This window comes from Pseudorca crassidens, chromosome 2, assembly GCF_039906515.1.
Source record: "Pseudorca crassidens isolate mPseCra1 chromosome 2, mPseCra1.hap1, whole genome shotgun sequence".
Lineage (NCBI taxonomy): Eukaryota > Metazoa > Chordata > Mammalia > Artiodactyla > Delphinidae > Pseudorca > Pseudorca crassidens.
In genome coordinates, this window is record NC_090297.1 from 112,627,158 (window position 1) to 112,652,211 (window position 25,054).

General features: G+C 46.0%; 1 protein-coding gene and 1 long non-coding RNA gene across 7 annotated transcripts in view; both read left to right on the forward strand.

The window, feature by feature from the left end:
• The first annotated feature begins 49 nt into the window (after nt 1–49).
• The window catches only part of PMF1 (polyamine modulated factor 1), a 27,273-nt gene continuing 2,268 nt past the window's right edge, over nt 50–25,054 (forward strand). Inside the window, exons 1-7 of one of the 6 annotated variants that reach the window (XM_067728183.1) lie at nt 50–342; nt 8,171–8,188; nt 14,925–15,013; nt 17,615–17,619; nt 21,453–21,553; nt 22,832–22,966; nt 24,490–25,006. In XM_067728183.1, coding sequence (XP_067584284.1) covers nt 182–342; nt 8,171–8,188; nt 14,925–15,013; nt 17,615–17,619; nt 21,453–21,553; nt 22,832–22,966; nt 24,490–24,529 — 549 coding nt within the window. In that variant the 5' untranslated portion in view covers nt 50–181 and the 3' untranslated portion in view covers nt 24,530–25,006. Of the gene's footprint in view, nt 343–8,170; nt 8,189–14,924; nt 15,014–17,063; nt 17,299–17,614; nt 17,620–20,594; nt 20,701–21,452; nt 21,554–22,770; nt 22,967–24,489; nt 25,007–25,054 lie in introns of those variants that run through there. The other 5 variants (XM_067728181.1, XM_067728182.1, XM_067728179.1 and 2 more) reach the window with 5 other exon arrangements.
• LOC137219499 (uncharacterized) lies at nt 359–6,191 on the forward strand. Its single transcript, XR_010941150.1, has 2 exons — nt 359–4,009; nt 6,006–6,191. It is a non-coding gene; the product is annotated as an uncharacterized lncRNA (long non-coding RNA).

The window sequence follows — 25,054 nt, forward strand, 5'->3', positions numbered from 1 at the left end:
AAGTGTATCGTTCTTGTATTAATACGTGTGTAACCCTCCGCCTCGGCAGTTTCCCCGGTGTTTGCTCGGTGATAGACATTCGCTGCTTCCAATCGGAGGCGCGCAGTGCCGGGAGTGGCCAATCGGGGGCTTCGGTGGGCGGAGCGGCCGGGCCAGTTAGCTTTGGCGGTTTTATTTCAACATGGCCGAAGCGAGCGGCGTCAACTTAGGCAGCGGCTGTGAGGAAAAAGGGCCTGAGGAATTAGCTCAGGAATCTGCGCGACCCGGCACTACCATCTCGAGGGTGAAGCTTTTTGACACCATGGTGGACACTTTCATCCAGAAGTTGGTCGCTGCTGGGAGGTAAGGTGGAGGAAGTGAGGCTGAGTGCCAATCTCGCAGTAGGTTGAGGCGGGCGAGAGGCAAAAAGAGGGTTTGTCCCGCCAGAGTCTAAACCCCGCGAGACCAGGACGGCCCCAGGGAAGCCAGCCCAGTCACGTGGGTCTGGGGGGGGGTCTGGGTTATTTATCGGCAGTCATATTCTACCCTCAATTCCTAAGCCTCCGGAAGTCACGTGATGTTTACTAATACATAATTAGGTAATGTGGAGCACATTTAGGAAAAGTAGCTACTCCTTCCAGTAAACCTAGTTTTTGTTTTGTTTTTTTTGTAAATAATGGATGCACTTATAAATTTATTTATTTTATTTATTTTGGGCTGCGTTGGGTCTTAGTTGCTGCCTGCGTGCTTTCTCTAGTTGCCACGAGTCCGGGCTGCTCTTCATTGTGGTGCGCAGGCTTCTCATTGTGGTGACTCCTCTTGTTGCGGAGCAGGGGCTTCAGGCGCACGGGCTTCAGTAGTTGCGGCATGTAGACTCAGTAGTTGTGGCTTGCGGGCTCTAGAGCGCAGGCCCAGAAGTAGTGGCGCAGGTCTTAGTTGCTCCGTGGCATGTGGGATCTTCCTGGACCAGGGCTTGAACCCTTACAGTTTCTTAACCACTGCACCATCAGTGAAGTCCCCAGTAAGCCTAGTTTTGATTATAGGTGGTTGAGAGGAAACACACTGGCTTTGGAGTTAGATTTAGGGTTCAAGTCATGGCCCAACTTAAAGTGAGCGAGACTTAACTGCTCTGTGCCTGCGTTCCTCATAAATAAAATGGGAACAATAGTACTTTTCTCATAGGGTCGGTCTTTCTGAGGTTTAAATGAGTAAAAACTCGGAAGGCTCTTAGAACAGTGCCGGCTACGTAGAAAGCATTAGACTTCTAGCTGTTGTTATGGAAATAGTAATAACCTTCACTGGGTGGTTGTGAGGACTAAATGTATTGCCATAGAAAGAAACACTTCCTCTCTTGATTTCTACTTTATATGCGCAATATTCTGACAATGCTGTTGACCTGAATTGTTGGATACTTTAATCAATAGAAATTGATATGGGCTTCCCTGGTGGCGCAGTGGTTGAGAATCTGCCTGCCAATGCAGGGGACGTGGGTTCGAGCCCTGGTCCGGGAGGATCCCACATGCCGCGGAGCAACTGGGCCCGTGTGCCACAGCTGCTGAGCATTCTCAAGCCACAACTGCTGAGGCCCGCATGCCTGGAGCCCGTGCTCCGAGGTGGGAGAGGCCACCGCAGTGAGAGGCCTGCCCGCTGCAGCGAGGGGAGGACCCCGCTCTCTGCAACTAGAGAAAGCCCATGTGCAGCAACAAAGACCCAACACGGCCAAAAATAAATAAAATAAATTAACCTCCCCCCAAAAAAATGAATAAAAGAAAAAATATTTTTTTTAAAAAATAGAAATTGATAAGAGGCCAGAGGAGAAATTCAGGCAAGGCTTTATTGAGACTCATGCTGCTGCATGAGGGAGTGAAAACAAGTTACAGGTGTCCTTGCTCATTTTTCTGAGGGGGAGTGAGCTGGTCCCTTAAATGGGGTGAGGGTAGGGGTGGATCCATTGGTCCGCTGGAAAGGTAGCTTAGGTGGTCTGCCTACCCCCTCAGTGGTGCTGTGTGCAGGGATCATGGGCAGTACCCTGCTTTTGCTCCTGACACCTCGAAAGTGACAGTTGGCTTTTTGGTCTTTTTGTATCTTGATCAGAATTTGCACCAACTGTGCATGTATGTAGTTGTTTTTAGTCCCTTATAGTTACTTTGTATTGTTGTTTGAGGAGACATTTGCCTAGGTGCAAGCACTGCAGGAAAGCGTCCCAGGTCCCAGCCTGTCACAACAGTATTGGACACTTTAAAGGAAGAGTTTTGTCCATGGTCCCATACCCCAGAACATTAATGCTGAAACACTGTTATCAGAACTTTAAGGGGTCTGACCACAGCCTGTTTTCCATCCACCCTCTATGTCCCCACTACCCCTGTTCTTTAACATCATCAAGACTCTCATCTGCTCCCTATTTCCTTCCCTCCTGGTTTTAGGACTTTACCTTTCCTACAAAAACCTTATGATACATCTCTTCACTCACTGATTCACTCAGCAAATATTTGAATGACTATTCTGTACCAGGCGCTGTGTCAGGTGCTGGGGATATGATAAAGCAGACAAGGCCCGTCTTATATTCAGTGGGTAGAGACATGAAGTAAACAAAATAATCATAGAGTTTGGTAAGGTAATGAACGAGCAACTTGAGGGAAAGGAAAACACTAGGTAGGATAGTTAGGGGATTCCACTCTGAGGAAGTGACATTGATATGAAAAAAGAATAGGAGGGCACCAGCTTTTCAAAGAACTAGAGAAAAAGCTTATAGGAGGGAAGGACAGCTTGTGCAAAGGTCCTGAAATGGTCAGGGCGTTCTAGGAGCTGGCAGAGTGAGAGGAAATCAGAGGAGGCCGCACAGGCAGGTGACAGCCTTATCAAGCAGGGCCTAGTTTCCATAGTAATAAATTTGATAAAATAATTTGTAATCATTTTTATGGCCCATTCATGACACACCATCATTTTATGTCCAGGCAAGATTTCTCCATTGATTGATTGATTGGCTTTCCCTTACTCATTCTTACCCTCCTCTCTCCTCCCCACAGGCCCTGCTTTCTGTTGGCTATATGTCCTCCATTTATTCATGTATTCATGTACAAATGTTTTTTGGACATCTCCAGTGTCTCAGGCTCTGTTTTAGGAGCTGGAGATACAGCAGTGATCAAGATAGGAAGGTCCCTGCTCTTGTGGAATAGACTTTCTTGTGCCACAAAGAAAAATAAATCAGCGTGAAGGAACAGAGAGCAATGGGGAAGTGGTCTGGGTTAGTGTGAGTGCAGGGAGGTGACATTTGAATAAGTCTGCATCCTTGTAAAGTGTGTTGTTTTGTCTGTGTATTTTTTTTAATTTGTTTATTTATTTTTGGCTACGTTGGGTCTTCGTTGCTGCATGAGGGCTTTCTGTAGTTGAGGTGAGCAGGGGGCTACTCTTCCTTGTGGTGCGTGGGCTTCTCATTGTTGCAGACCACGGACTCTAGCTGTGCAGGCTTCAGTAGTTGTGGCCCATGGGCTCTAGAGTGCAGGCTCAGTAGTTCTGGCGCACGGCTTAGTTGCTCCGCGGCATGTGGGATCTTCCCAGACCAGGGCTCCAACCCATGTCCCCTGCATTGGCAGGCGGATTCTTAACCACTGCGCCACCAGGGAAGTACCCTGTGTATGTTTTAAATTTATATGAATGATAGTTGTGCTGCATATGTCTTTTTTCACTTAATAGATTTTTTTTTTAAATATCTAACCATATACTATAAATGCATATGGTTCAGAGCTCTCAGTGCTGCTTGTCATTTCATGATATGCATCCAGCACTTACCCGTTCCCTATCGTGGCACCTGGTTGCTTCCAGCTCCCTCCTCCACAAATTATGTCAGGGTACATCCCCTCACAGACTAGTGCTAGAATTTCTCTGAGGTATATAATGGATTGGAATCACGGGATCCAAGGGTTTATATCTACCTATGTTTTGTCAGATTGCTTTCCAGAAAAGCTGTTCCTTTCTCCTGTGTCCTCACCATCACTGGGTATCTACCATTCTAATATTTGCTATTCTGAAGGTGTGAAAGGGGTATTTCATTATTATTTTAATTTGCACATTTCTAATTCCTCATAGGTGTGGGCAGTTCCTTATATACCTCATTAGTCATTTGGCTTCCTTTTCTGTGAACGGCCTACTTATTTTCTGTAGTGTTTTTTTTTTTTTGGACCTTTTTTTTTTTTAAATTGGGTTTTTTATCTTGATGATTTGCTGGAGTTCCCTGTATAGTCTAGATATCAATCCTTTGTCTGTTTCAGACTGAAGAGGAAATAGCTGTCTCTATTAGATGTTAACTTTGTCTATGATGTCCTTTGAGTAACAGAAATCCTTAATTAAATAAAAAATTACACAGATTTTAGTTGCTTACACTTTACCCCAGGAAGATGAAGCAGAAAGAGAAATGTAGTCATCCCAAGGGACCTTCTCCCAAGCAGTATGGATACTCATGACTCTTCTCAGCCTTTGCACTAACTTCGCATCCTTCAAACAGTCATAATAAATTGCTAAGTATTGCCTAATCAATTTGTATTTTAAAACCCTTAATTTTCATGTAATTCATGTTTTTCATTTTATGGCTTGTGCTTTTGAGGTCTTGTTTACAGAGGCTATACCAATGCCCAGGTCACAAAGATAATCTCCAGTGTTTTCTTCTATTGGCTATTTTATCATTTTACTCTCTGCTCTAAATCTGTGATCTGTCTGGATTCAGGTGTAAAGTGGTAGTCTCAGTCAGTCTCATTTTTTTGTTTTCCCAATCATTGTCAGCTAAACAGTTCGTTCGTCCCCATTGCTTTAGGGAGCCCCTTTTATCGTATGGCAAGTCCCTCTGCCTATTGTGTCCCTGGGTCTCTCTTCTGCCCCAGATCTATTCACCTGTCTTTGTGCCAGTGCATATGGGTTCTTAATACCAAACCTTTGTAGGAAACCGTAAATCTGGTACAGCAAGTCCCTCTTCTCTCTTCACTTTAAAATTGACCCAGCTATTTGAGAACCTTGATTTTTTTCCTTGTAAACTTTAGAATGAATTTTTCTGGATCCTCAAAACATTCAGCTGCAATTTTTGGTATGTATTTTTGGCAAATTAAGGAAGTCCCTGTCTCATTCTAGTTTTCTGAGAATTATTAAAAAGATCATGATTTGGTGTTGAACCTATCAAATGTTTTCTTCCCCAGTTAAGAAGATCATATAATTTTTCTTCAGTTCATTAACGTTGATGATCTACATTGGTAGATTTTATGGAAGTTAAACTATCTTTGCATTCTTGGAATAAATCTACTTAATTATGATGCATTTAAAAAATACAGTTGGATTTAGTTAGATCAGTGTTTGTATGCCATAAGTGAAATGGGCCTATGGTTTCTTTTCTTTCACTGTCCTTATCAGCTTATAGAACCAAAGATATATTAGCCACATATATCCCTCTTCAGGAACGATTTATATAAAATCAGGATTATCTAGTCCTCAAAAGTTTGGAAGAGCTCATTTACGCCTATAACTTTCTGGGGTTGTCGAGGACTGCCAGTATTATGTTAAAGAGCAATGATGCAGTATGCACCTTTGTTTTGTCCTCAAAGTGTCCCCATAGTGTTTGTTGCAGATTTTTGGTGTTTCTGTTCTTTAACGGCTACAAGTCTGTTTAGATGTTATTTCTTCTTGCGACAGATTTGCCATTTTACAGGTTCCCCCCCAGAAATTTGTCTCTTTCACCTGTTATATTAACTTGTAACTGTTTGAACTGTTTGAAATTATTAATTTAATTTTCATTATTTCCCTTTTTTCCATTATATGCTGTTTATTTTGGACTTTATGTAGCCAGAGTTCTATCTTATTAATCTTTTTAAAGAATCAGCCTTTTTTTTTCTTTAATTTCTGTGTTTTGAGGTTACTATTGGTCTCTTTGTCTTTGTATCTATCCTTATTTTTTTAAATTTATTTAGATTTATTTTATTAGTCTCTTCACAAATTCTTTCTTTCTTTCTTTCTTTCTTTCTTTTTTTCTTGGCGGCGCCATGCAGGTTGCAGGATCTCAGTTCTCAAACCAGGGATTGAACCCAGGCCACGGCAGTGAAAGCCTGGAATCCTAACCACTAGGACACCAGGGAACAGCTCCAAAATTCTTGAGTTGAACATTTAACTCTTCTTTTTCAATCGTTTTTGTTTTCTGAACAATGTGTTTAAAACCATAAATTTTCATATAATTACTGCTTTTGCTGGTTTCTACAAATTCTTATATCTAATATTTTCATAGTCATTTATGTTTTTAAATTGAGATTTAATTCATAAAACATAAAATTCACCTTTTAATGAGTGAAATTAGTATATTCAAAAAGTTGTGGAACCGTCACCATTATCTAATTCCAGAACATTCTTTTCACTCCAGAAACGTTGTACAGTATTCATTAGCAGTCACTTCCCATTTCTCATCCCAGTCTCCCAGCTCCTGGTACAGGCCTCTCATTGTTGTGGCCTCTCCCGCTGCCGAGCACAGGCTCCGGAAGCGCAGGCTCAGCGGCCATGGCTCACGGGCCCAGCCGCTCCGCGGCATGTGGGATCTTCCCGGACCGGGGCACGAACCCATGTCCCCTGCATCGGCAGGCGGACTCTGAACCACTGTGCCACCAGGGAAGCCCTGGATTTGCTTTCTCTGGACATTTTATATAAATGGAACCATATAACATGTGGTCTTATGTGTCTGGCTTCTTACACTTAGCTTAATGATTTCAGGGTTCATCCGTGTTATAGTATATATGAATCCTTCACTCCTTTTTATGACTGAGTAACAATTCCATTGTACGGATATACCATATTTCATTTATCCATTCATCAGTTGATAGACATTTAGAGTTGTTTTTAATTTTTTTTGTCTATTATGAGTAATGCTGTTATGAACATCTGTGAACAGGTGTTTTCAGTTCTCTTGGGGATATACATAGAAGTGAAAATGCTGGAGTGTATAGTAATTCTATGTTTAACTTTTTCAGGAATTGCCAAACTATTGTCCAAAGCAAGTGTACCAATTTACATTTACACCAGCAGTTTCTGAGGGTTCTGATTTCTCCACATCCTCACCAATACTTGTTAGGTCTATCTTTTTAATTACAGCCAATAGTCATCCTAGTGGGTGTAAATTGGTATCACATAGCATCTTGGATTTGCCTTTTCCTAATGATTAATGATGCTGAGCATATTGCATGTGCTTATTGACCATTTGTGTATCGTCTTTGGAGAAATGTCTATTCAAATTCATTGCTCATTTTAAAAAAATTATTTATTTATTTATTTATTTTTATTTAGTTGTGCCAGCTCTTGCAGCAGGCAGGCTCCTTAGTTGCAGCAGGCAGTCTCCTTAGTTGTGGCTCACTGGCTTCTTAGTTGTGGCACATGGGCTGCTTAGTTGTGGCAGGCATGTGGGATCTAGTTCCCTGACCAGGGATCGAACCCAGGGCCCCTGCATTGGGAGTGTGGAGTCTTAACCACCGTGCCACCAGGGAAGTTCCTCATTGCTCATTTTCTAATTAGGTTATTTGTTGTTTTATTGTTAGCTTGTAAGAATTCTAATTTTGAGAAGTCCAATTTAGATTACTTATTAATTTTATTTATTTAGGTTAAAATTGAGAAGAGTTTTTTCTTTGGTTGCTTGAGCTTTTAGTGTCATATTTAAGAAAACATTGTGTAATGCAAGATCACAAAGATTTACACCTATATTTTCTTCTATATAGTTTTAGCTCTTACATTTAGGTCTGTGATCCATTTTGAGCTAGTTTTTGTATGATATGAGAAAGAGGTCCAATTTCATATTTTTACATATGGGCATTGTCATTTAATTTTATGTACTTTGTAATTTTCCTTACCATTTCCTCTTTAACCCAATGATTATTTAGTAGTATGTCATTTGGTTTCCAGACATGTAATTTTTAAAAAGTTTTCCTTTTGTTGCAATTTCTAATTTTATAGCATTATGGTGAAATAACAGTTTGTGGGATGCTGATTTTTTGGGAATTTTTGACACTGGCTCTATATGGCTAAGTCTATGGGCAGTTTTTGTCAGTGTTCCGTGTACACTTGAAAAGAGTGCAGTTTCTGTTTCTTGGGTATAAAATTCTATACTTATTTATTAGTTTGAGCTTTAAAATTTTATTATTAAAACATTTTAGGAATTCCCTGGCAGTCCAGTGGTTAGGACTCCATGCTTCCACTGCAGGGGGCATGGGTTTGATCCCTGGTCCGGGAACTAAGATCCCGCATGCCACGAGGTGTGGCCAAAAAAAATATATATATATATATATATATATATATATATATATATATATATATATATATATATTTTTATATGCTCATTTTAAAAATCTTCTTGATTGAGCCATTCATTTCTTTTTAAAATCTTCCATCACAGTTGTTTATATCTATTTTTCCCCATAATCTATCTTTGTTGCATTATATAGAGAGGTTATTATTTTTACTAGGTGCAAGGGAGTTTATTATTCTAAGAGAAATGGAAAGCCATTGATATTTTTTAAGTCGTGACTGATCTTTTTTTTTTTTTCCGTGTGTGGGAGATGGCTCTCCACTGGCTTAAAAATCTATTTATTTGAAATGCTCTGAATACAGTGACTGATCTTTAAAAGGTACTCTGACTGCTGTGCAGATGATCGATTGTTGATAGGATTCTTTTAAGGTCTTTCTAGGCTTCTAGACTCTGATTTTTTTGAGACCCCAGCCCACATCATGACAAATTTATTTATTTAAATTTATTTATTTACTTATTTATTTTTGGCTGTGTTGGGTCTTCGTTGTTGCTTGCGGGCTTTCTCTAATTGTGGCGAGCAGGGGTACTCTTCATTGTGGTGCACGGGCTTCTCGTTGGGGTGGCTTCTCGTTGTGGAGCACAGGCTCTAGGGCACGCAGGCTTCAGTAGTTGTGGCATGCAGGCTCAGTATTTGTGGCTCACAGGCTCTAGAGCAGAGGCTCAGTAGTTGTGCATGGGCCTAGTTGCTCCACAGCGTGTGGGATCTTCCTGGACCAAGGATCAAACCTGTGTCCCCTGCATTGGCAGGTGGATTCTTAACTGCTGGACCACCAGGGAAGTCCGACAAATATATTTAAAAAGCATCTAGTATCTTGACTGAGGTGGTGGTTACACATGTGATAAAGATACACAGGGGCTTCCCTGTTGGTGCAGTGGATAAGAATCCACCTGCCAATGCAGGGGACACAGGTTCGATCCCTGGTCCGGGAAGATCTCACATGCTGCAGAGCAGCTAAGCCCGTTGCCACAACTACTGAACCTGCGCTCTAGAGCCCGTGAGCCACAACTACTGAAGCCCGTGTGCCTAGAGCCCGTGCTCCACAACAAGAGAAGCCACCGCGATGAGAAGCCCGTGCACCGCAATGGAGAGTAGCTCCTGCTCGCCGCAACTAGAGAAAGCCTGGGCGCAGCAACGAAGACCCAATGCAGCCAAAAATAAATTAAAAAAAGATGTACACACACAAACAAATGTATGTGTAACTGTTGAAATCTGAATGAGATCTTTGGATTGCACCAATGTCAGCTTCTTGGTTTTGCTATTGTTTTATAGTTGTGTAAGATGTTAATAACATCGGGGAGGATACATTTCTTTGCAGCTTCGTACAAATCTATAATTATTTCAAAAAAGTTTACATACAAAAAATATTCATCGTAGCTCCATGTTCAGTGGAAAATAGTTGAAAACCACCAAAAATGTCCAATATTTGAAGAATGTGGTTATGTAAATATAATAACTATCTAATAAAATACTACGGGGACTTCCCTGGTGGTGCATTGGTTAAGAATCCGCCTGCCAATCGAGGGGACACGGGTTTGATCCCTGGTCTGGGAAGATCCCACATGCCACGGAGCAACTAAGCCTGTGTGCCACAACTGCTGAGCCTGTGCTCTAGAGATCACTAGCCACAACTATTGAGCCCACGCGCCCTGGAGCCCATGCTCCGCAACAAGAGAAGCCACTGCAATGAGAAGCCTGCGCACCGCAAGGAAGAGTAGCCCCCAATCACTGCACCTAGAGAAAGCCCATGCGAAGCGAAGACCCAACACAGCCAAAAATAAATATAAATAAATACATTTTTTTAAAAAAGGTTAAAAAAAAAAGAGTGGTTTGGAGGGGAAGATGAGGGAAAGGGGAACTCCAAGAGGATGCTGACTCTTCATGACAGTGGTTTAGTGGAGGGTTTTACCATCTACTGAGATGGGCAAGAAACACTCCCTGCTGAGAGCTGCGGGAGAGAAATGGGTCTGGGGTTGGAAATCAAGACATCTGTTTGGATAGGTTCAGTTGGAGATGCAAGGCAGCCACACTTCTGTTTCACAGCTCTTTTGCTCCCTCATCCTTCCAGCCCACCGACTGTCAAACCGAACTTCAGTATCCTGTCTGTACTCCTCTGCCCCTACACTCAGCCTCCGCGCAGCACTGTAGAGTCTCACCCATGGTGGAAAACGGTGCCTCCACAAAGTCATGTTCTTGGAATTCACGTGGACCCTCAGTGAGCCTATGATCCTCGTGTCTCCAACCAGTTCTCTTGCCCTTCTCCACAGTAGCTATTTAAAATCTTCATCATGTCCCTCAGGCCCTTCCTCTGCTCTGCTCCCTGTACCCTCTCAGTGAAAATGACCCCAACACCTGGTTCATAGAGAGAATTGAGACCACCAGGCAGGAGTTTATACATTTACAAATTTGGCTGAGAGATGCCCAATCCTGCATCCTCCTAGCGACCTCCGCATCAATTTCCTTCCCTTTACCTCCCAGGTTGTGGCTTTGGGTCTTTGCATTCCCAGGTTCTAGTTCTCCATCTCCAGTTTTTTCCTCAGCTTAGGGCAATTTGCCACCATTCCCCTAAAACCTTCCTTTCAAGGTCACTAATAACTCTTTGTTGCTAAATATTTTGGATATTTTTTCATCTTTAACCTACTTGCTTTCCTTGCAGCATTTGACTGTTAACCACTTCTCTGTCCTTGATATTTCTCTCTTGGCTTGCAACACCATTCTCTGTCCCTTTACCTCACTAGTTGCTCCTTCTTGGGCTCTTCTTTCTCCACTTGTCCCTTAAATGTGTGAGTATTGCCCTTTCCTTACTTCACCTACACATGTTCATGATCACATCCCATTTGATATCTTGCTGCTGCTGAAAGTCCTTTGTGACTGTTCATTGCTCCTTACCGTGGCTTCCAAGGCCCCACATGTTCTAGCCCCTGCCTACTTCTTGTTCCCCTCTCTAACTATACTTGGTTATACTAACCTCATTTCCTAGAATGTCAAGAACTTTCTCACCTCAGGGCACTTTGCACTTGTTGTTTGCTCTGCCAGCAATGGTTTTCCTCCATCTCTTCCCTGACCTTCTCTAAAGCCACCTTTCTCCCCTGGTTATTCTTTATCATGGCACCGTATTTTATTCCTTCATAGCACTTATCACAGTATATAGTTCTACTGTCTGCCTGTTTGTTTGTGGTCTATCTTCCCCACATAAAACGTAAGGTCTTTGAGGACAGGATCTTATCTGTCTTGTTCACCACTCTCTACTCATTGCTTATTATGGTGCCTGGCACATAGTAGATATTCAATAAATAGTTTTGGAATAAATGAGGGTTCCCAAGCCACATCTTCCTCCTGAGCTTCAGACCTCTATCTCTAACAGTCTACTACTAGAAATCTCCACTTGGTGTCCCTCAGAACCATTAAGTTCAGCAAAACAGGATTTCTCCTCCCTCTGTGGTCCCAAACTTGGTTGAAGATACCACCATCTACTCATTCTCTAGGCCAGAGATTTGGGAGTCCTCATTGACCCCTTACTTACAGTCAACCACCAAGCCCTGTTGGTTCCAGCCTGTCTCCTCAGTGTCCTCTCCATCCTTTGCAAATGTTTTAGTTCAGCCCCTCACTATCTCTCATACGATTGTTGCACCAGCTTCCAAAATGGCCCTCCAGCTTCAGTCCTGCCCCCTCCAGTCTACAGCTCAGATTTGAGCGTGTCTTTCTCCTGCTTAATTGGCTCAGGGTTGCTTCCAGAATCAAATGTCAGCTCCTTAGCTTAGTGTAAAAGGCCATTAACTCCTTGGCCCCTCCTGTCTCTCTAGCCATGGTCAGGGCCATGGGTATGCAGCATATGCACACTTGCGTGCAGGTGCAAACATACACGCACATAAGCTCTTCTGCATTGAGTGCTGCACTGTCCCCTCACCCTTGCCACCTGCTCTTTCCACTTACTGCTTCTCGCTAGAACAGCCTTCCCCTCATTTTGTTAAGTAGGAACTTATGGCTGGTTTCCACATAGAAAGGGCTCAGTAAAATGTCGTATGAATACAGACTTTCAAAATGTATCCAAATGCTTGACCCTCTCCCAAGTCATTAGAAGTCCTCAGTCCCAAAGACCAAGTATTTATAGCGAGGACAGGAATCTTTACATAGTAAAAGCTAGTTTATTCACATGTCATTTATCCAAACGGATATTTTAAACCGCAGGTTGGTTTTCCCTACAGCTCAGCATATTTTTCACATTCATGTTAGCTTAACTAGGGGGGCAAATTATATGATGCACTCCACAGTGACTGGAAGATTATTGGCCTCGCTGGGCTATCAGATCTCACAGACCCACAACCCTATCTTCAGTTAGGGTGTCTTCATTTCATTGGACCGGCTGACGCAAAGACGCCTGAATCTGTCCTTTCTCAGGCTTCAGAACATAGAAACGTGGCCATGTTGGAACTTACCATTTGCGACCTCTCCCTTGTCCTCTGAAAATGAAGGATTCTTTTCTGTCCTTACAGCCTCCTGGACCTTCTGAGAAACAGCTATTCTCTTAAAGCAAGCAGATGAGGCTTGCTATGTTTTGTTATAAATCAGGACCCGCCAAGAGAGGCAGTTGATTAGAGTTGGTGTTGGTGGGGCCCCGGTTGAAGTTTGCACTGTTTGGGGTACCCGTGGCACCTGGCAGCTGTGCCACATGTGTTGTCAGTGCTGGGGGGGCTGAAGGGAGTGAGAGGTGATTGACAGTTCCTAAGTTCTTAGATGCCAGACTGGTCCAGTGCCTTCCTGGTCCAGTCTTGCAGCCTGAGATGTGCTGCAGAGTGTGATTTGTGTAAACTGACTTAAAGCCTACGTCTGACAGTGACCAAGGAAGGAGAGCTGATTGCACTTGTACATGAACTGGTAGAGTTTTAAACTAGTGGCAGAGACTGTTGGTGTTCATAGGAAACAGTTTTTCACAGGAAAGAGTGGTTTGATATATAAAATGTTCCGATTAAATAAGTGTTTCAGAAATGTCTCACCATCTTTGAATGTGCAGATGATGCGTGCTACTGGCAGTGATTAGTTTCTGAAGTGTGGTATGACTCACCAGACTGTGGTGTGCGGCTTCAGCCCCATCATGCTGATTCTCTCTTCTTTGTGTGTTTCCAGGCCATCTACCTCACTCTATCCCCACTGTGTCTGCCTTGCTCAAGTCGGCAATCACCTCAGCTGTGCCTCCTGAGTCTGCCCTCACACAGCAGCCGGAGGGAGCTTCTAACATACAAATATGATCTTGTCCCACCCCTGCTTAAAACCCTTTTCTAGCTCTTCCCATCATGATATGGTCTAGACTCTATGTGTCTGGCCTACCAGCCTGCAGACTGTGTGTCTTGGAGGTCAAGGCACCTGATCCAGAGCAGATGGTTCCACATGTCCCAACTCTGTGACCTTCGATAAGCTTCTCTCTGCCTCAGCATTCTCATCTGAAAAATGGGCATGGTGATAATAGACCCTACTTCATAGAGTTATCGTGAGGACTAAATGAGTTACTTCACGTAGAGTGCTTAGAACAGTGCCTGGTTCTAGTCAGTGCTCAGTACACATTTCTTGTTATTACATCTTTATACACAGGCATGTCTGTGCACTCTTCAGCTGCGCTGCCAGGGCCTTCTGTCCTCTGACCGACTCCTGCTACTCTCATAGGTCTCAGACGTTGCTTCCTCCAGGAAGCCCTTGTTGGTTGCATCACTTGCAAATATTTTCTCCCAGTTCGTAGGTTGTCTTTTCATTTGGTTTATGGTTTCCTTTGCTGTGCAAAAGCTTGTAAGTTTGATTAGGTCCCATTCGTTTATTTTTGCTTTGATTTCTATTGCCTTGGGAGGCTGGCCTAAGAAAACATTGGTACAATTTATGTCAGAGAATGTTTTGCCTGTGTTTTCTTCTAGGAGTTTTACGGTGTCAGGTTCTATATTTTAAGTCTTTAAGACATTTTGAGTTTATTTTTGTGTATGGTGTGAGGGAATGTTCTAACTTAATTGATTTACATGTGGCTGACTGATCTCTTATTTTCATCAAGGAACACTTCTGCTTTCTTTTCCCCTCTTGCTTTCTCAGTCCTGGGGCTGAGAAAGGGGGGAGGGGGAAAGACCAAACAGAGAAACCCCTTCCCTCCCCTCCCCTCCCCTCCCTTCCCTTCTCTTTTCTCTGCTTTCATTTTTTAAATAAATAAATAAATTTATTTATTTATTTTTGGCTGTGTTGGATCTTTGTTGCTGTGCATGGGCTCTCTCTAGTTGCGGCAAGTGAGGGCTACTCTTCTTTGCGGTGCGTGGGCTTCTCATTGCAGTGGCTTCTCTTGTTGCAGAACACGGGCTCTAGGGTGCGCAGGCTTCAATAGTTGTGGCTCGCAGGCTCTAGAGCGCAGGCTCAGTAGTTGTGGCGCAGCATATGGGATCTTCCCTGACCAGGGCTCAAACACATGTCACCTGCATTAGCAGGCGGATTCTTAACCCCTGCTCCACCAGGGAAGTCCGAAAAACATTTCTTAATGAAACAGGGCAGCTGTACAGGTGGTGGTTGGAGGGTGGAGAGCATGAATTTCTGTCACTGCGCTCCCCAGCTTCTATCCCCAGCTTCTATCCGTCTTGGTCTGTCTTTGGCCTCCACTCCTTTACTGGTCGGAAACGCCAGTTCTCACCCGCCCTCTGGCGGACAGTCTGTGGAACATGCGTTCAGTCGGGCAGCAAGCCGGTTACCATGGAGAAGCCAGGGCTTCCTTTGCACTAGTACATGTGTTTACTTGTCTGTGCCTCTGTCTTTCCATTCTTACACAATTTATCTGCGTATATAAACTGACAGATTGACTAGCCACCAGAGTTTGATTCTGGCCTTAAGTACTTTAAGTTAAACTTGTGTGATAATTCAGTTTACAATGAGTTTTTAGTGCAGTAAAAGACATGCTTTATCAGTGAGTTCAAAAACAGTGATGGGGCTTCACTGGTGGCGCAGTGGTTGAGAGTCCGCCTGCTGATGCAGGGGACACGGGTTCGTGCCCCGGTCTGGAAAGATCCCACATGCTGCGGTGTGGCTAGGCCCGTGAGCCATGGCCGCTGAGCCTGCGCGTCCGGAGCCTGTACTCCGCAACGGGAGAGGCCACAACAGTGAGAGGCCCGCGTACCGCAAAAACAAACAAACAAACAAAAAAAGTGACGGTATCTCAGATATTGCACAAGAAGTATTTAAGAGAAAAAAATAGGTTAAAATCAGTTAATGTAGTCATCTCTGTTTTGAAGCAGTAAATGCAGCTTTTAAAAGTTACTTTCGGGAGGGAGACGCAAGAGGGAAGAGATATGGGAACATATGTATATGTATAACTGATTCACTTTGTTATAAAGCAGAAACTAACACACCATTGTAAAGCAATTATACTCCAATAAAGATGTAAAAAAAAAAAGTTACTTTCATTGATGACAAATGTGGTCCTTTTTGTGGGACCACAGTGTAGCCTTTTCTTTGTAGTGGGGGCCAATGGGTTCTTCCTGCATATGCAGTTGCAACCAAAATGCTTTTACTAAGCCCCTGCTTCTGCAGACTTCTCAACCCTGGGAAGCCAAGTTACTGACTGTGTTCTACACTTCTCAGGGGGTGGTGAGGACTGTTCCTTTGAGAATAGTAATAATAATTGTAGCTAACATGGAGCATTTCCGGGTGTGCTCTGCACTGTACTAAGTATTTATATATGTAACCTCATTTCATCCTCACAGTAATTTTGTGACTTATGGATAGTTATTATCTCCATTTGACAAAGGAGGAAACTGATGCTTATAAAGGTAAAGAAGTTGTCCAGGATCACTCAGCTGATGAGGGGTAGAGGTAGGATTTGAACGTAGGCAAAAGGACAGGCAGTCTTTAGAGCCGTACACTTACCCAGCACAAAGCTGGATGGCCCCTTGTGTACCCTTGGAAGGCCGAGGCCAGGAGACCGTTCCAGCAGAGGGCAAAGGGGGGCTTGGCAGAGGGACCATTGGGGATGCTCTGTGAAGAGGACTGCTCTGTCCAAGTAGCCCAGGCCCTGGTACCCTGGAGTCCAGGGTAGGGGAGGTGGCTGGGAATGGACCAAGCCTGAGGCCAGGCAGCCCAGGTCTCAGCTCAGCCCCAGTCGCCTGGTCTACAGCATGTCTTGAGTGTGCTATGTATCTAACACTGTTCTGGGTACCCTGGAAATCCCAGCACCATTGCAGATGGCGTCCCTATCCACAAAGACATTAGAGTTTACATGAGAAGATAAAAGTTGACATTTGGAGGGAGTGGCAATGAATGTTTTCTAAAATGCATCACTTTTCCTGTTTCTCTGTGAATGTATGTTTTCAGGAAATTCACAAGGGCATTCACAGCATTCCCAGGTCTGCATTGTCTCCCAAGAAAGGAATCCCTGGGGGCTGGGGGGAGAGGGAATTGCATGAAGTTGATCAAAAGATACAAACTTCCAGTTATAAGATAAATAAGTACTAGGGATGTAACGTACAACTTGATGACTACAGTTAACACTGCTGTATGGTATATGTGAAAGCTGTTAAGAAAGTAGATCCGGTCTTCCCTGGTGGCGCAGTGGTTGAGAGTCCGCCTGCCAATGCAGGGGACATGGGTTCATGCCCCGGTCCGGGAGGATCCCACATGCCGTGGAGCCGCTGGGCCCGTGAGCCATGGCCGCTGAGCTTGCGCGTCCGGAGCCTGTGCTCCGCAACGGGAGAGGCCACAACAGTGAGAGGCCCGCGTACCGCAAAAAAAAAAAAAAAGTAGATCCTACGAGTTCTCATAACAAGAAAAATCCTTTTTTTTCTTTTGTTTCTTCTTTTTTGTTTCTATTTGAGATGATGGATATTAACCACACTTATTGTGGTAATCATTTACCAATATATCTAAGTCAAATCATTATGCTATATACCTTAAACTTACAGGGTGCTGTATGTCAATTATGTCTCAACGAAACTAGAAGAAAAGAAAAGAAACCTAAATGTCCATCGATAGATGAATGGATAAAGAAGATGTGGTAAATATATACAGTGGAATATTACATAAAATATATACAGTGGAATATATATATAAATATATATACAAATAAATATATACATATAAATATATACAGTGGAATATTATATAAAAAGAAATGAAATTCGGTCATTTGTAGAGATGTGTATGGACGTAGAGTCTGTCATATAGAGTGAAGTAAGTCAGAAAGAAAAACTAATACCATATATTAATGCATATATGTGGAATCTAGAAAAATGGTACAGATGAATATATTTGCAGGGCAGGAATAGAAACGCAGACGTACAGAACGGACCTGTGGACACAGTGGGGGACAGGGAGGGTAGGATGAATTGGGAGATTAGGTTTGACATAAATACTCTACCATGTGTAAAATAGACAGCTAGTGGGAACCTGCTGTATAGCACAGGGAGCTCAACTCAGTGCTCTGTGATGACCTAGATGGGTGGGATGGGGGGGAGGGAGGTCCAAGAGGGATGGGATATATGTATACATATAGCTGATTCACTTCACTGTACAGCAGAAACTAACACAACATTGTAAAGCAATTATATTCCAATAAAAAAAGAAAAGAAAAGAAATCACTTTCCTCCTGGCCTCCAACCTGGCTGTTCTCCCTCCATGTCCTTGGAGCATATGTTTCCCATCTTGCGTGTTTGTAACAGTGTACATGTTTCTGGGTCCTTCACTTTCACTGAAGTCTCAGAAGGGTTGACGGCAGCACTGGTGGGCAGAATTATCCTCACCCCTGCCCTGGGCCCTGTCTGCTGCCAGCCGCCTGAACTGGGTGGAGATGCACCCAGCTCAGATGTGCCTGGCGAGTGGGCTGGGAGGAGGAACAGGATCTCCCGTGTTTGAGCCAAACCCATTTCAAGCCACAATTACCCGGTTTCAATTCCAGCTGTGCTTTGTCAGGTGTCATGTATCCCTCCACATTCCTCCATGTAGCCACATGGCTGCGTGGCTCGTGGGGTCAGTGGCAAAACAACAAGATGTCTGGGGCTCTGCTGCAGGTTGAAATGATGCCTGTCATCTTTGTATTGTCCTTTTGGTACCTAGGTTTAGCCTCCAAGGGGTACTGATGTCTAATGTGTACCCTCAGAAGGATGAGAGACTGTCACCCTTACCCAGAGGTGTGCTGGTAGGTGCATACAGCCAGCTCTCCTGAAATAAAGCCCTGGCTTGCAGTGTTTGCCAGTTTCTGAGGTGTAAATACTCCTAAGCTTACCAGCGTAGCATCACTACACACAGTAGAGAAGAGATGGGCAGCAGCACACCTGTTTCCACAGATCGAGACCATAGATGGAAACAGCTTCCAGAGCAGAGTAAAATGTGTAGAATGATTAGGAAGTCATATGTTTTGAGCAGTTAGTATCTTTTTTTTTTAATAAATTTATTTATTTAATTTATTTATTTTCGGCTGCGTTGGGTCTTCGTTGCTGTGTGTGGGCTTTCTCTAGTTGTGGCTAGCGGGGGCTACTCTTCGTTGCGGTGTGTGGGCTTCTCATTGCGGTGGCTTCTCTTGTTGCGGAGCACAGGCTCTAGGTGTGCGGGCTTCAGTAGTTGTGGCACGTGGGCTCAGTAGTTGTGGCTCGCGGGCTTAGTTGCTCCGCGGCATGTGGGATCTTCCTGGACCAGGGCTCGAACCCGTGTCCCCTGCATTGGCAGGCGGATTCTTAACCGCTGCCCCACCAGGGACGTCCCGGTACCTTTGTTTTTAATATAATTGATTGTAACTTTGTATAATTTAATTTTCAGTAATGGCTGTGTTTAACAACTGGCTCACAGATTTCCTGGAAATTGAACGGTTATCTCTTACAAGCCACAGTGAGCTGGCCTTGGCACACCACTGCTCTCACACTGCACCTGTTTCAGAAGACATTGTTTTGGGGGTAGGAATTAGGCCAGGAGGCCCAAAGAGCCATGAGAAAGGGAGGACCCAGTAGTGACTCCCTGGGTGTGGTGGGGGCTATGCATGGGGTTCCAGGTACCTAACCCCCTGTTTGTCCAGAGCCCAGCAGCCTGGCTCACATGGCTGAGGGGTATCTGGGCCCATAGCGAAGCGTCAGGGTGGGTTTTTTTGTGTTCCAGGACTCCTCCTCAGACACTTTTCGCAGGTCCCTTGAACATTGCTTCATCAGAGAGGGCTTCACCGACCACCTCCCCACTTAGAGGTGATGCCCATGGTACACCCTCTCAGCCCCATGACCCTGGTTCTTTTCCTTCCAGGCACTCTCCACAAGTAATCTCCTCCACATTCACATGTGAGTTTCTATGTTTGCTGCCATCTCTTCCTCTACTGGAAGCTCTAGGAGGGCCGTGCCAGTCTCACTGACCCGGAGCACCCAGCACATAGCAGGTGCTCAGTGAACACTTGTGGAAGGGAAGGGCCTGAGAGAGCAGGCTGAGAGACACGCACAAAAACGAGGAGGGGGAGGAGACAGCCATTTACCTTATTTGAGTTTCTTTTTCCAAGAAGAACAAGCTGTTGGCAGTGTACTGGGTACCCTTTGACCTTTCCAGCTACAAGGGGTGTATCTGCTGCCAAGTGACAGAGACCTGATTTTAAATGGTGTGAACAATAAGAGAAATCCATTAGCTCACTAACAAGAAGCCCCAAGGTAGGGTTGCTCCAGGTGGGTGTTTTCAGCAGCTCGACGATGTTCTCAGAGACCCGGCTTCTTTCCCTCTTTCTGCTCTGCCTCCTTAGGGTAGAAACTTTGCTCTCAGACCAGGCCCTCCATGGTTGCCGGGAGCTAGAGGCATCACCTGGATATAGTCATGCCCTACAGACATCAGTTCCTTCCGGTGTGGCTCTTTTTAGGAGTAAGGAAACCTCTCCCAGAGACCACATGTCCTGTCCTAACGCAGCCCTGCAAGGGGACTAGGATGACCAGAGATTCTCAAAGTGGAGTGCCCAGACCAGCAGCACCAGCAGCACCTTGGAGCTTGTTCAAAACTGAGGAGGTGGGGCCCAGCGATCTGAGTTTTAACAAGCTCTCCTGGTGATTTGGTGCTTGGTAAGGTCAAGTTTAAGAACCACGGCTGGCCCAATTGTGACCCACCCTTCAGAGGGTGAACTCAACTGGGGCTCTGCTGAGAGGAAGTGGGGAGACTGGTGGGGCTGAGCCATCCTCAGAGACTGGAGCTGCAGATGAGACACTGCATCTACTGCCTTTAACCAGCACCATGAAGGAGACAAGGCTCAGAGTCCTGTGATGAGGGGCAGGGCTGCCCAGGCAAGAAGAGCCTATGACTCTGAACCCCCCAACCTTTGCCTTCTCTCCTTACCCCCAGCTACCAGAGATTCACTGACTGTTACAAGTGCTTCTACCAGTTGCAGCCTGAGATGACACGGCGCATCTATGACAAGTTTGTAACTCAGTTGCAGACATCTATCCAGGTGAGTGGCAAGAAGCCCAGCAGGTACTATTGGCTCGGGTCCTGCCTCCAGATCGTCAGCCCCCTGAAGGCAGGGACCCTGCCGTCAGCCCCTCTCTACCCTCAGTCCCCGAAACTGTCCTCTGTGCCCCCAGGCTGCAGTGGCCATCATCCGTTCCCTCCAAATGACAGGGGTGTCTTGAATGCCTCTTGTCTCATTGCCCTGTGTTGTAATTGAGTTTATAGTTGTTGTCCCACCTGACCTTGTGAGCTCAGCGAGGGCACGCCTGGGTCCACTCCTCTGTGTTTCTCCAGCACCTGGTGCAGAGCCTGGCACAGAGGAGGCATTTAGCAAATTGTTGAATTCATTGGAACTGCATACCAGAGGGGATACAGAAAAGGACAGGATTCCATTCCTGTCTTTAAGTGATCCCTCTTGGGGGTTTAACTTCCATGCTGTCACACTCCAGAATGGGCTTCGTTAGGCATCAGAATGTATGTGTGCTGTCCGCAAAGGGTGCTCAGCTGTGGGGACAACAGCAGGGATGCAGCCTTCAGAGATGATGTGCAGGAGGAGAGGCTTGCTGCAGGCTCTTTTTAAATGTATTCTATTTTATACTTTATTTTCTTAATTATAAAAGTCACATGTAGAAAAGTTGGAATGTTTGTATAGAGACAGAACTTAAATTAGCTAAAATTTTACTAAGTGCCGTTAGTAGTTCAGCGTCTGGAGTTGTCTGGTATTACTATAGCTCTTTCCTCTTTTCTCTTCAGGAGGAAATCTCTGAAATCAAAGCGGAGGGAAACCTGGAAGCTGTCCTGAATGCGCTGGATGCGATTGTGGAAGGAAGCAAGGACTGCGAGGAGCCGGCTTGGTGAGAAGGGTGATGCCTGCCCCCCGGCACGGACAGGTGGAGAGGACCAACACCAAACAGTGACCCAGAACAGAGAGACAAATGCATAGCCCCTCTGGGGCAGGAGAGCTGGGGGCAAGCGCATGTAGTCCAGGGGGTTGAGGTGACTGGGATGAGAGAAATCTTCCCAGGGAGCTCATTTCAGGACCCATCTGGCCTGTAAGAGAGAGGGTAGAGGGAGTGGGATGAGGCATAATAGTGAGGTTTGGAGTCTTATGTCGATTAGTCTGGCCCAGGCATCTGGTTTTTATTCATTTGTTCATTCAACAAACACTTAGAAGCACTTACTATACGCCTAATACTGTTGTAGATGCCAGAGATTCAGCAGTGACTAAGACACGAAAGACCTTCTCTCCCGGGGCTGTCATTCCAGTGGGCAGCCCTGCTGCCAGGTTGTTCTGGGCAGGATGGAGAAGGAGGCCCTGGGGACAGGAGTGGAGAGTTGAGACCACCGAGATGGCAAGTGGCCTGAGCTCCTGCCTCCTGCCTCCATTCCCTGCCTGAGTAGAATCCTAGGTCAGGAGGAGTAAAAACCTTTTTTGTGCTTTTCAATTTGCTAATGCTTTGTGACATTCATAACTTAAGAGAATTAACTTTTATAACTGAGAAAGAATTTTTAAAGAACCTACAGTGGCTTCTACCCCACTGCCCATCAGAACTGGCCTATCTCCTCACTCTGGGCACTCAGCACCCCCTAAACTCTTGCCTCCTCAGACCTGTCTTTCCTTTATCTTCTCACATTAGCCAGCCAGGGCCTCTTGGGGTCTGGGCCTGCTCTCAGGCCGCCACCTTCCCCATCTCTCCAGCTCACAGTCCCATGGTGTGGATGCACCAGCAAGGCACATGGTCACAAGGACTGAGGAAATCATCTCCAGCCCTGGAGGTTTACAGCTGGAGGGAGTGTCTGTGGATGAGGAGGAGGGCTAAGGTGTGGGTTGGTGAGAAGAGGAGAGATGGGTTCCTGGGAGCTGAAGCTAAGGGACAAGGGGTTAGCGTCCCCTCAGGAGCAGGAGCCATGCGGTTGGATCTTGGGAGTGAGAGGGACTACAGGAGAGTCCTGGAGAGCCAGCCAGCTGGAGGCTGAAGGTGGGAATGCCACTGGCTGGGTTTGGAAGGAGAAGCCTTACCCCACACGACGACTCTCTGTCCCCACCCCTGCGCCCCCTGCGGCCCTGCAGGCGCCCTAGTGGGATCCCAGAGAAGGACCTGTGCAGTGCTGTGGTGCCCTACTTTCTGCAGCAGCGGGACGCCCTGCAGCGCCGTGTGCAGAAACAGGAGGCCGAGAACAGGCAGCTGGCAGATGCCGTCCTGGCCGGGCGCAGGCAGGTGGAGGAGCTGCAGCTGCAGGGCCAGGCCCGGCAGCAGGCCTGGCAGGTGAGTGTCCCGGCCCTGCCCTCAGGCACGTGCTCCCCTGCTGCAGCCAAGGAGAAAACGGGCCCAGGGAGGGCAACTGACTTGCCCAGGGATGGCTCCTCCATGTCAGGATCAGGGTTAATCCTCTGTAGCCATGGTGGTTCTACTCCATGTGATCACTGCCCAGTACTTTTAAAATGTGTACAGAGAATGACTTCTAGAGCCGTCAACATACCTAAGATATATCCTCCATGCAACAAATACGTGTCCTTTGAGGGTGAACTCAGTTTCTGAAAGTGGCCCACAGTCACTTGGGGCCAAGTTGTTGAATAAGGGGGAAGAGAGTAATCAGGCTGGGTGACGCAGATAGCACGTGTGGCTACAGAGTGATGAGATGGACTTTCTCGCCGGCTCAAAATGTAGTTCCAAAAGAGGGTTTCTAGTGGGGCTTGAATGGTGGCCCATTATTGGGTTCTGCTCATCATTTAGATGTCCAACTTATGTTTACCTGTGGCCACTCGACAGCTCCCTTCCTGGGGCAGACCCTCCTATTCCCAAGGGGGATAAGTCCCCAGATCCATGGCTCTCAGGTCCCCTGGTCTTCTTCCCAAGACCAGTCAGGGGCAATCTGAAGGCCCTGCCCCAGCCTCAGCAAGGCCCCAAGCCTCAGGGAGGCGGCAGCAGGAGAAAGGCTGGTGCCTTGCTCTGCTTCCTCTTATCTTCACCCCCTCAGCCTCCTCCTGTAACACACTGGCCCTGGGGGTGTGTAGTGTAGTGTAGTGTAGTGCAGTGGCCCAGGCTCTACACAGCAGACACCCAGGTGGTATAACCGAGGCCTCAGCCTCGTGCCGTCTCCTGGGACAGGTTCCACAGTTGAGAGTTGTGTCTCGGGTACTCTCGGGGCTGCCTTGCTGAGTCCTCCGGCTGCTCTGCCATTGGCGCTTCATCACCATGAGGCCAAGGGTCACTCCCCTGTCTAGGCTTTGGCTTCCAAATTGGCCAAGTAGTGATCCCCAACGCCCTGCCAGCTCTGACATTCAGTGCTTCTATTTTAAGAGGAAGAAGGAAGCCCTCTGCTCTTATAGCCACACCTCTCCCATTACAGCTACAGATGCTAACCATTGTTTGAAGTGGGTCAGCTGGATTGAGTGTTGAGTGCTGAGCCCTGTGTGGGCTCAAAGAGCCCTTTTTCACTACAATTCCCATGTCTGTAGCCCAGCTGCAAGTCCACTTAATTTAAGAAAGTTTCTCTGCTAGAAATCTCCAGTGAGGTCAGAGGATCAGGGGACACTTAAGGGGCCCTTTTTGAAAATCGGCTCTTCTCTGGGGAGGCCCAGCCTAGGTGGCCATGGCACCCAGCCTGCCATAAACAACCGCTGAGTGGGGCGGATTTCCTAATATGCCCTGCTGGGCCTGTGATATGAGTTTCAGACCCCTTCCTTATCATCCTGGGGGAAACCCAGGCCTGGAGTCAAGGACAGTGGAGGGAAAGCATTTGGATTTTCTCATCTCCCAGTCTGTCTGTTCTCTCTCATTGGTGTCAGGCTCTACACAGAGAACAGAAGGAGCTGGTGGCCGTGCTGAGGGAGCCTGAGTGAGGAGGAGAGGGCCCGGCCTAGGAGCAGAGGGCAGTCAAGGTCAAGGGCCTGTGGTCCAGGATGCTGAGCCTGAGTGAGCTGCCTCCGAGAACAGTCCCTAAGCAGTGATGAAATTTGCCGGAGAAGGAGGCCTCAGCTGTCTCCACTGCCGTTGTGCCTCTGGGGCTCCTTTGGGGTCAAACACACACACTACCTTCAGATTCCTCCCTGTTTTCTTCTAACTTTAGGATTCTTGGCCAGCTTCCGCCCTGGGAATTAGGCACCATGCTGCCTCTCCTTTAGGTTCAGGCCAACCCCCCACCCTACCCCCATCATACATATTGCCTATTCCTGAGCCCTCCCTAGGACCTGGCTTGGGGAATCTGTATTCAGTTTCCACTGATTGCCCCCTTGCTGGCCAGCCCAAGGGCCCCTGCCATGTTCTCCCCACATCCGCAAATAAACTTCCTTCACTACACTGTAATCTGTGAGGATGCTCCCTCTGCCTGGGCCTCTCCCAGGACTCTCCTAG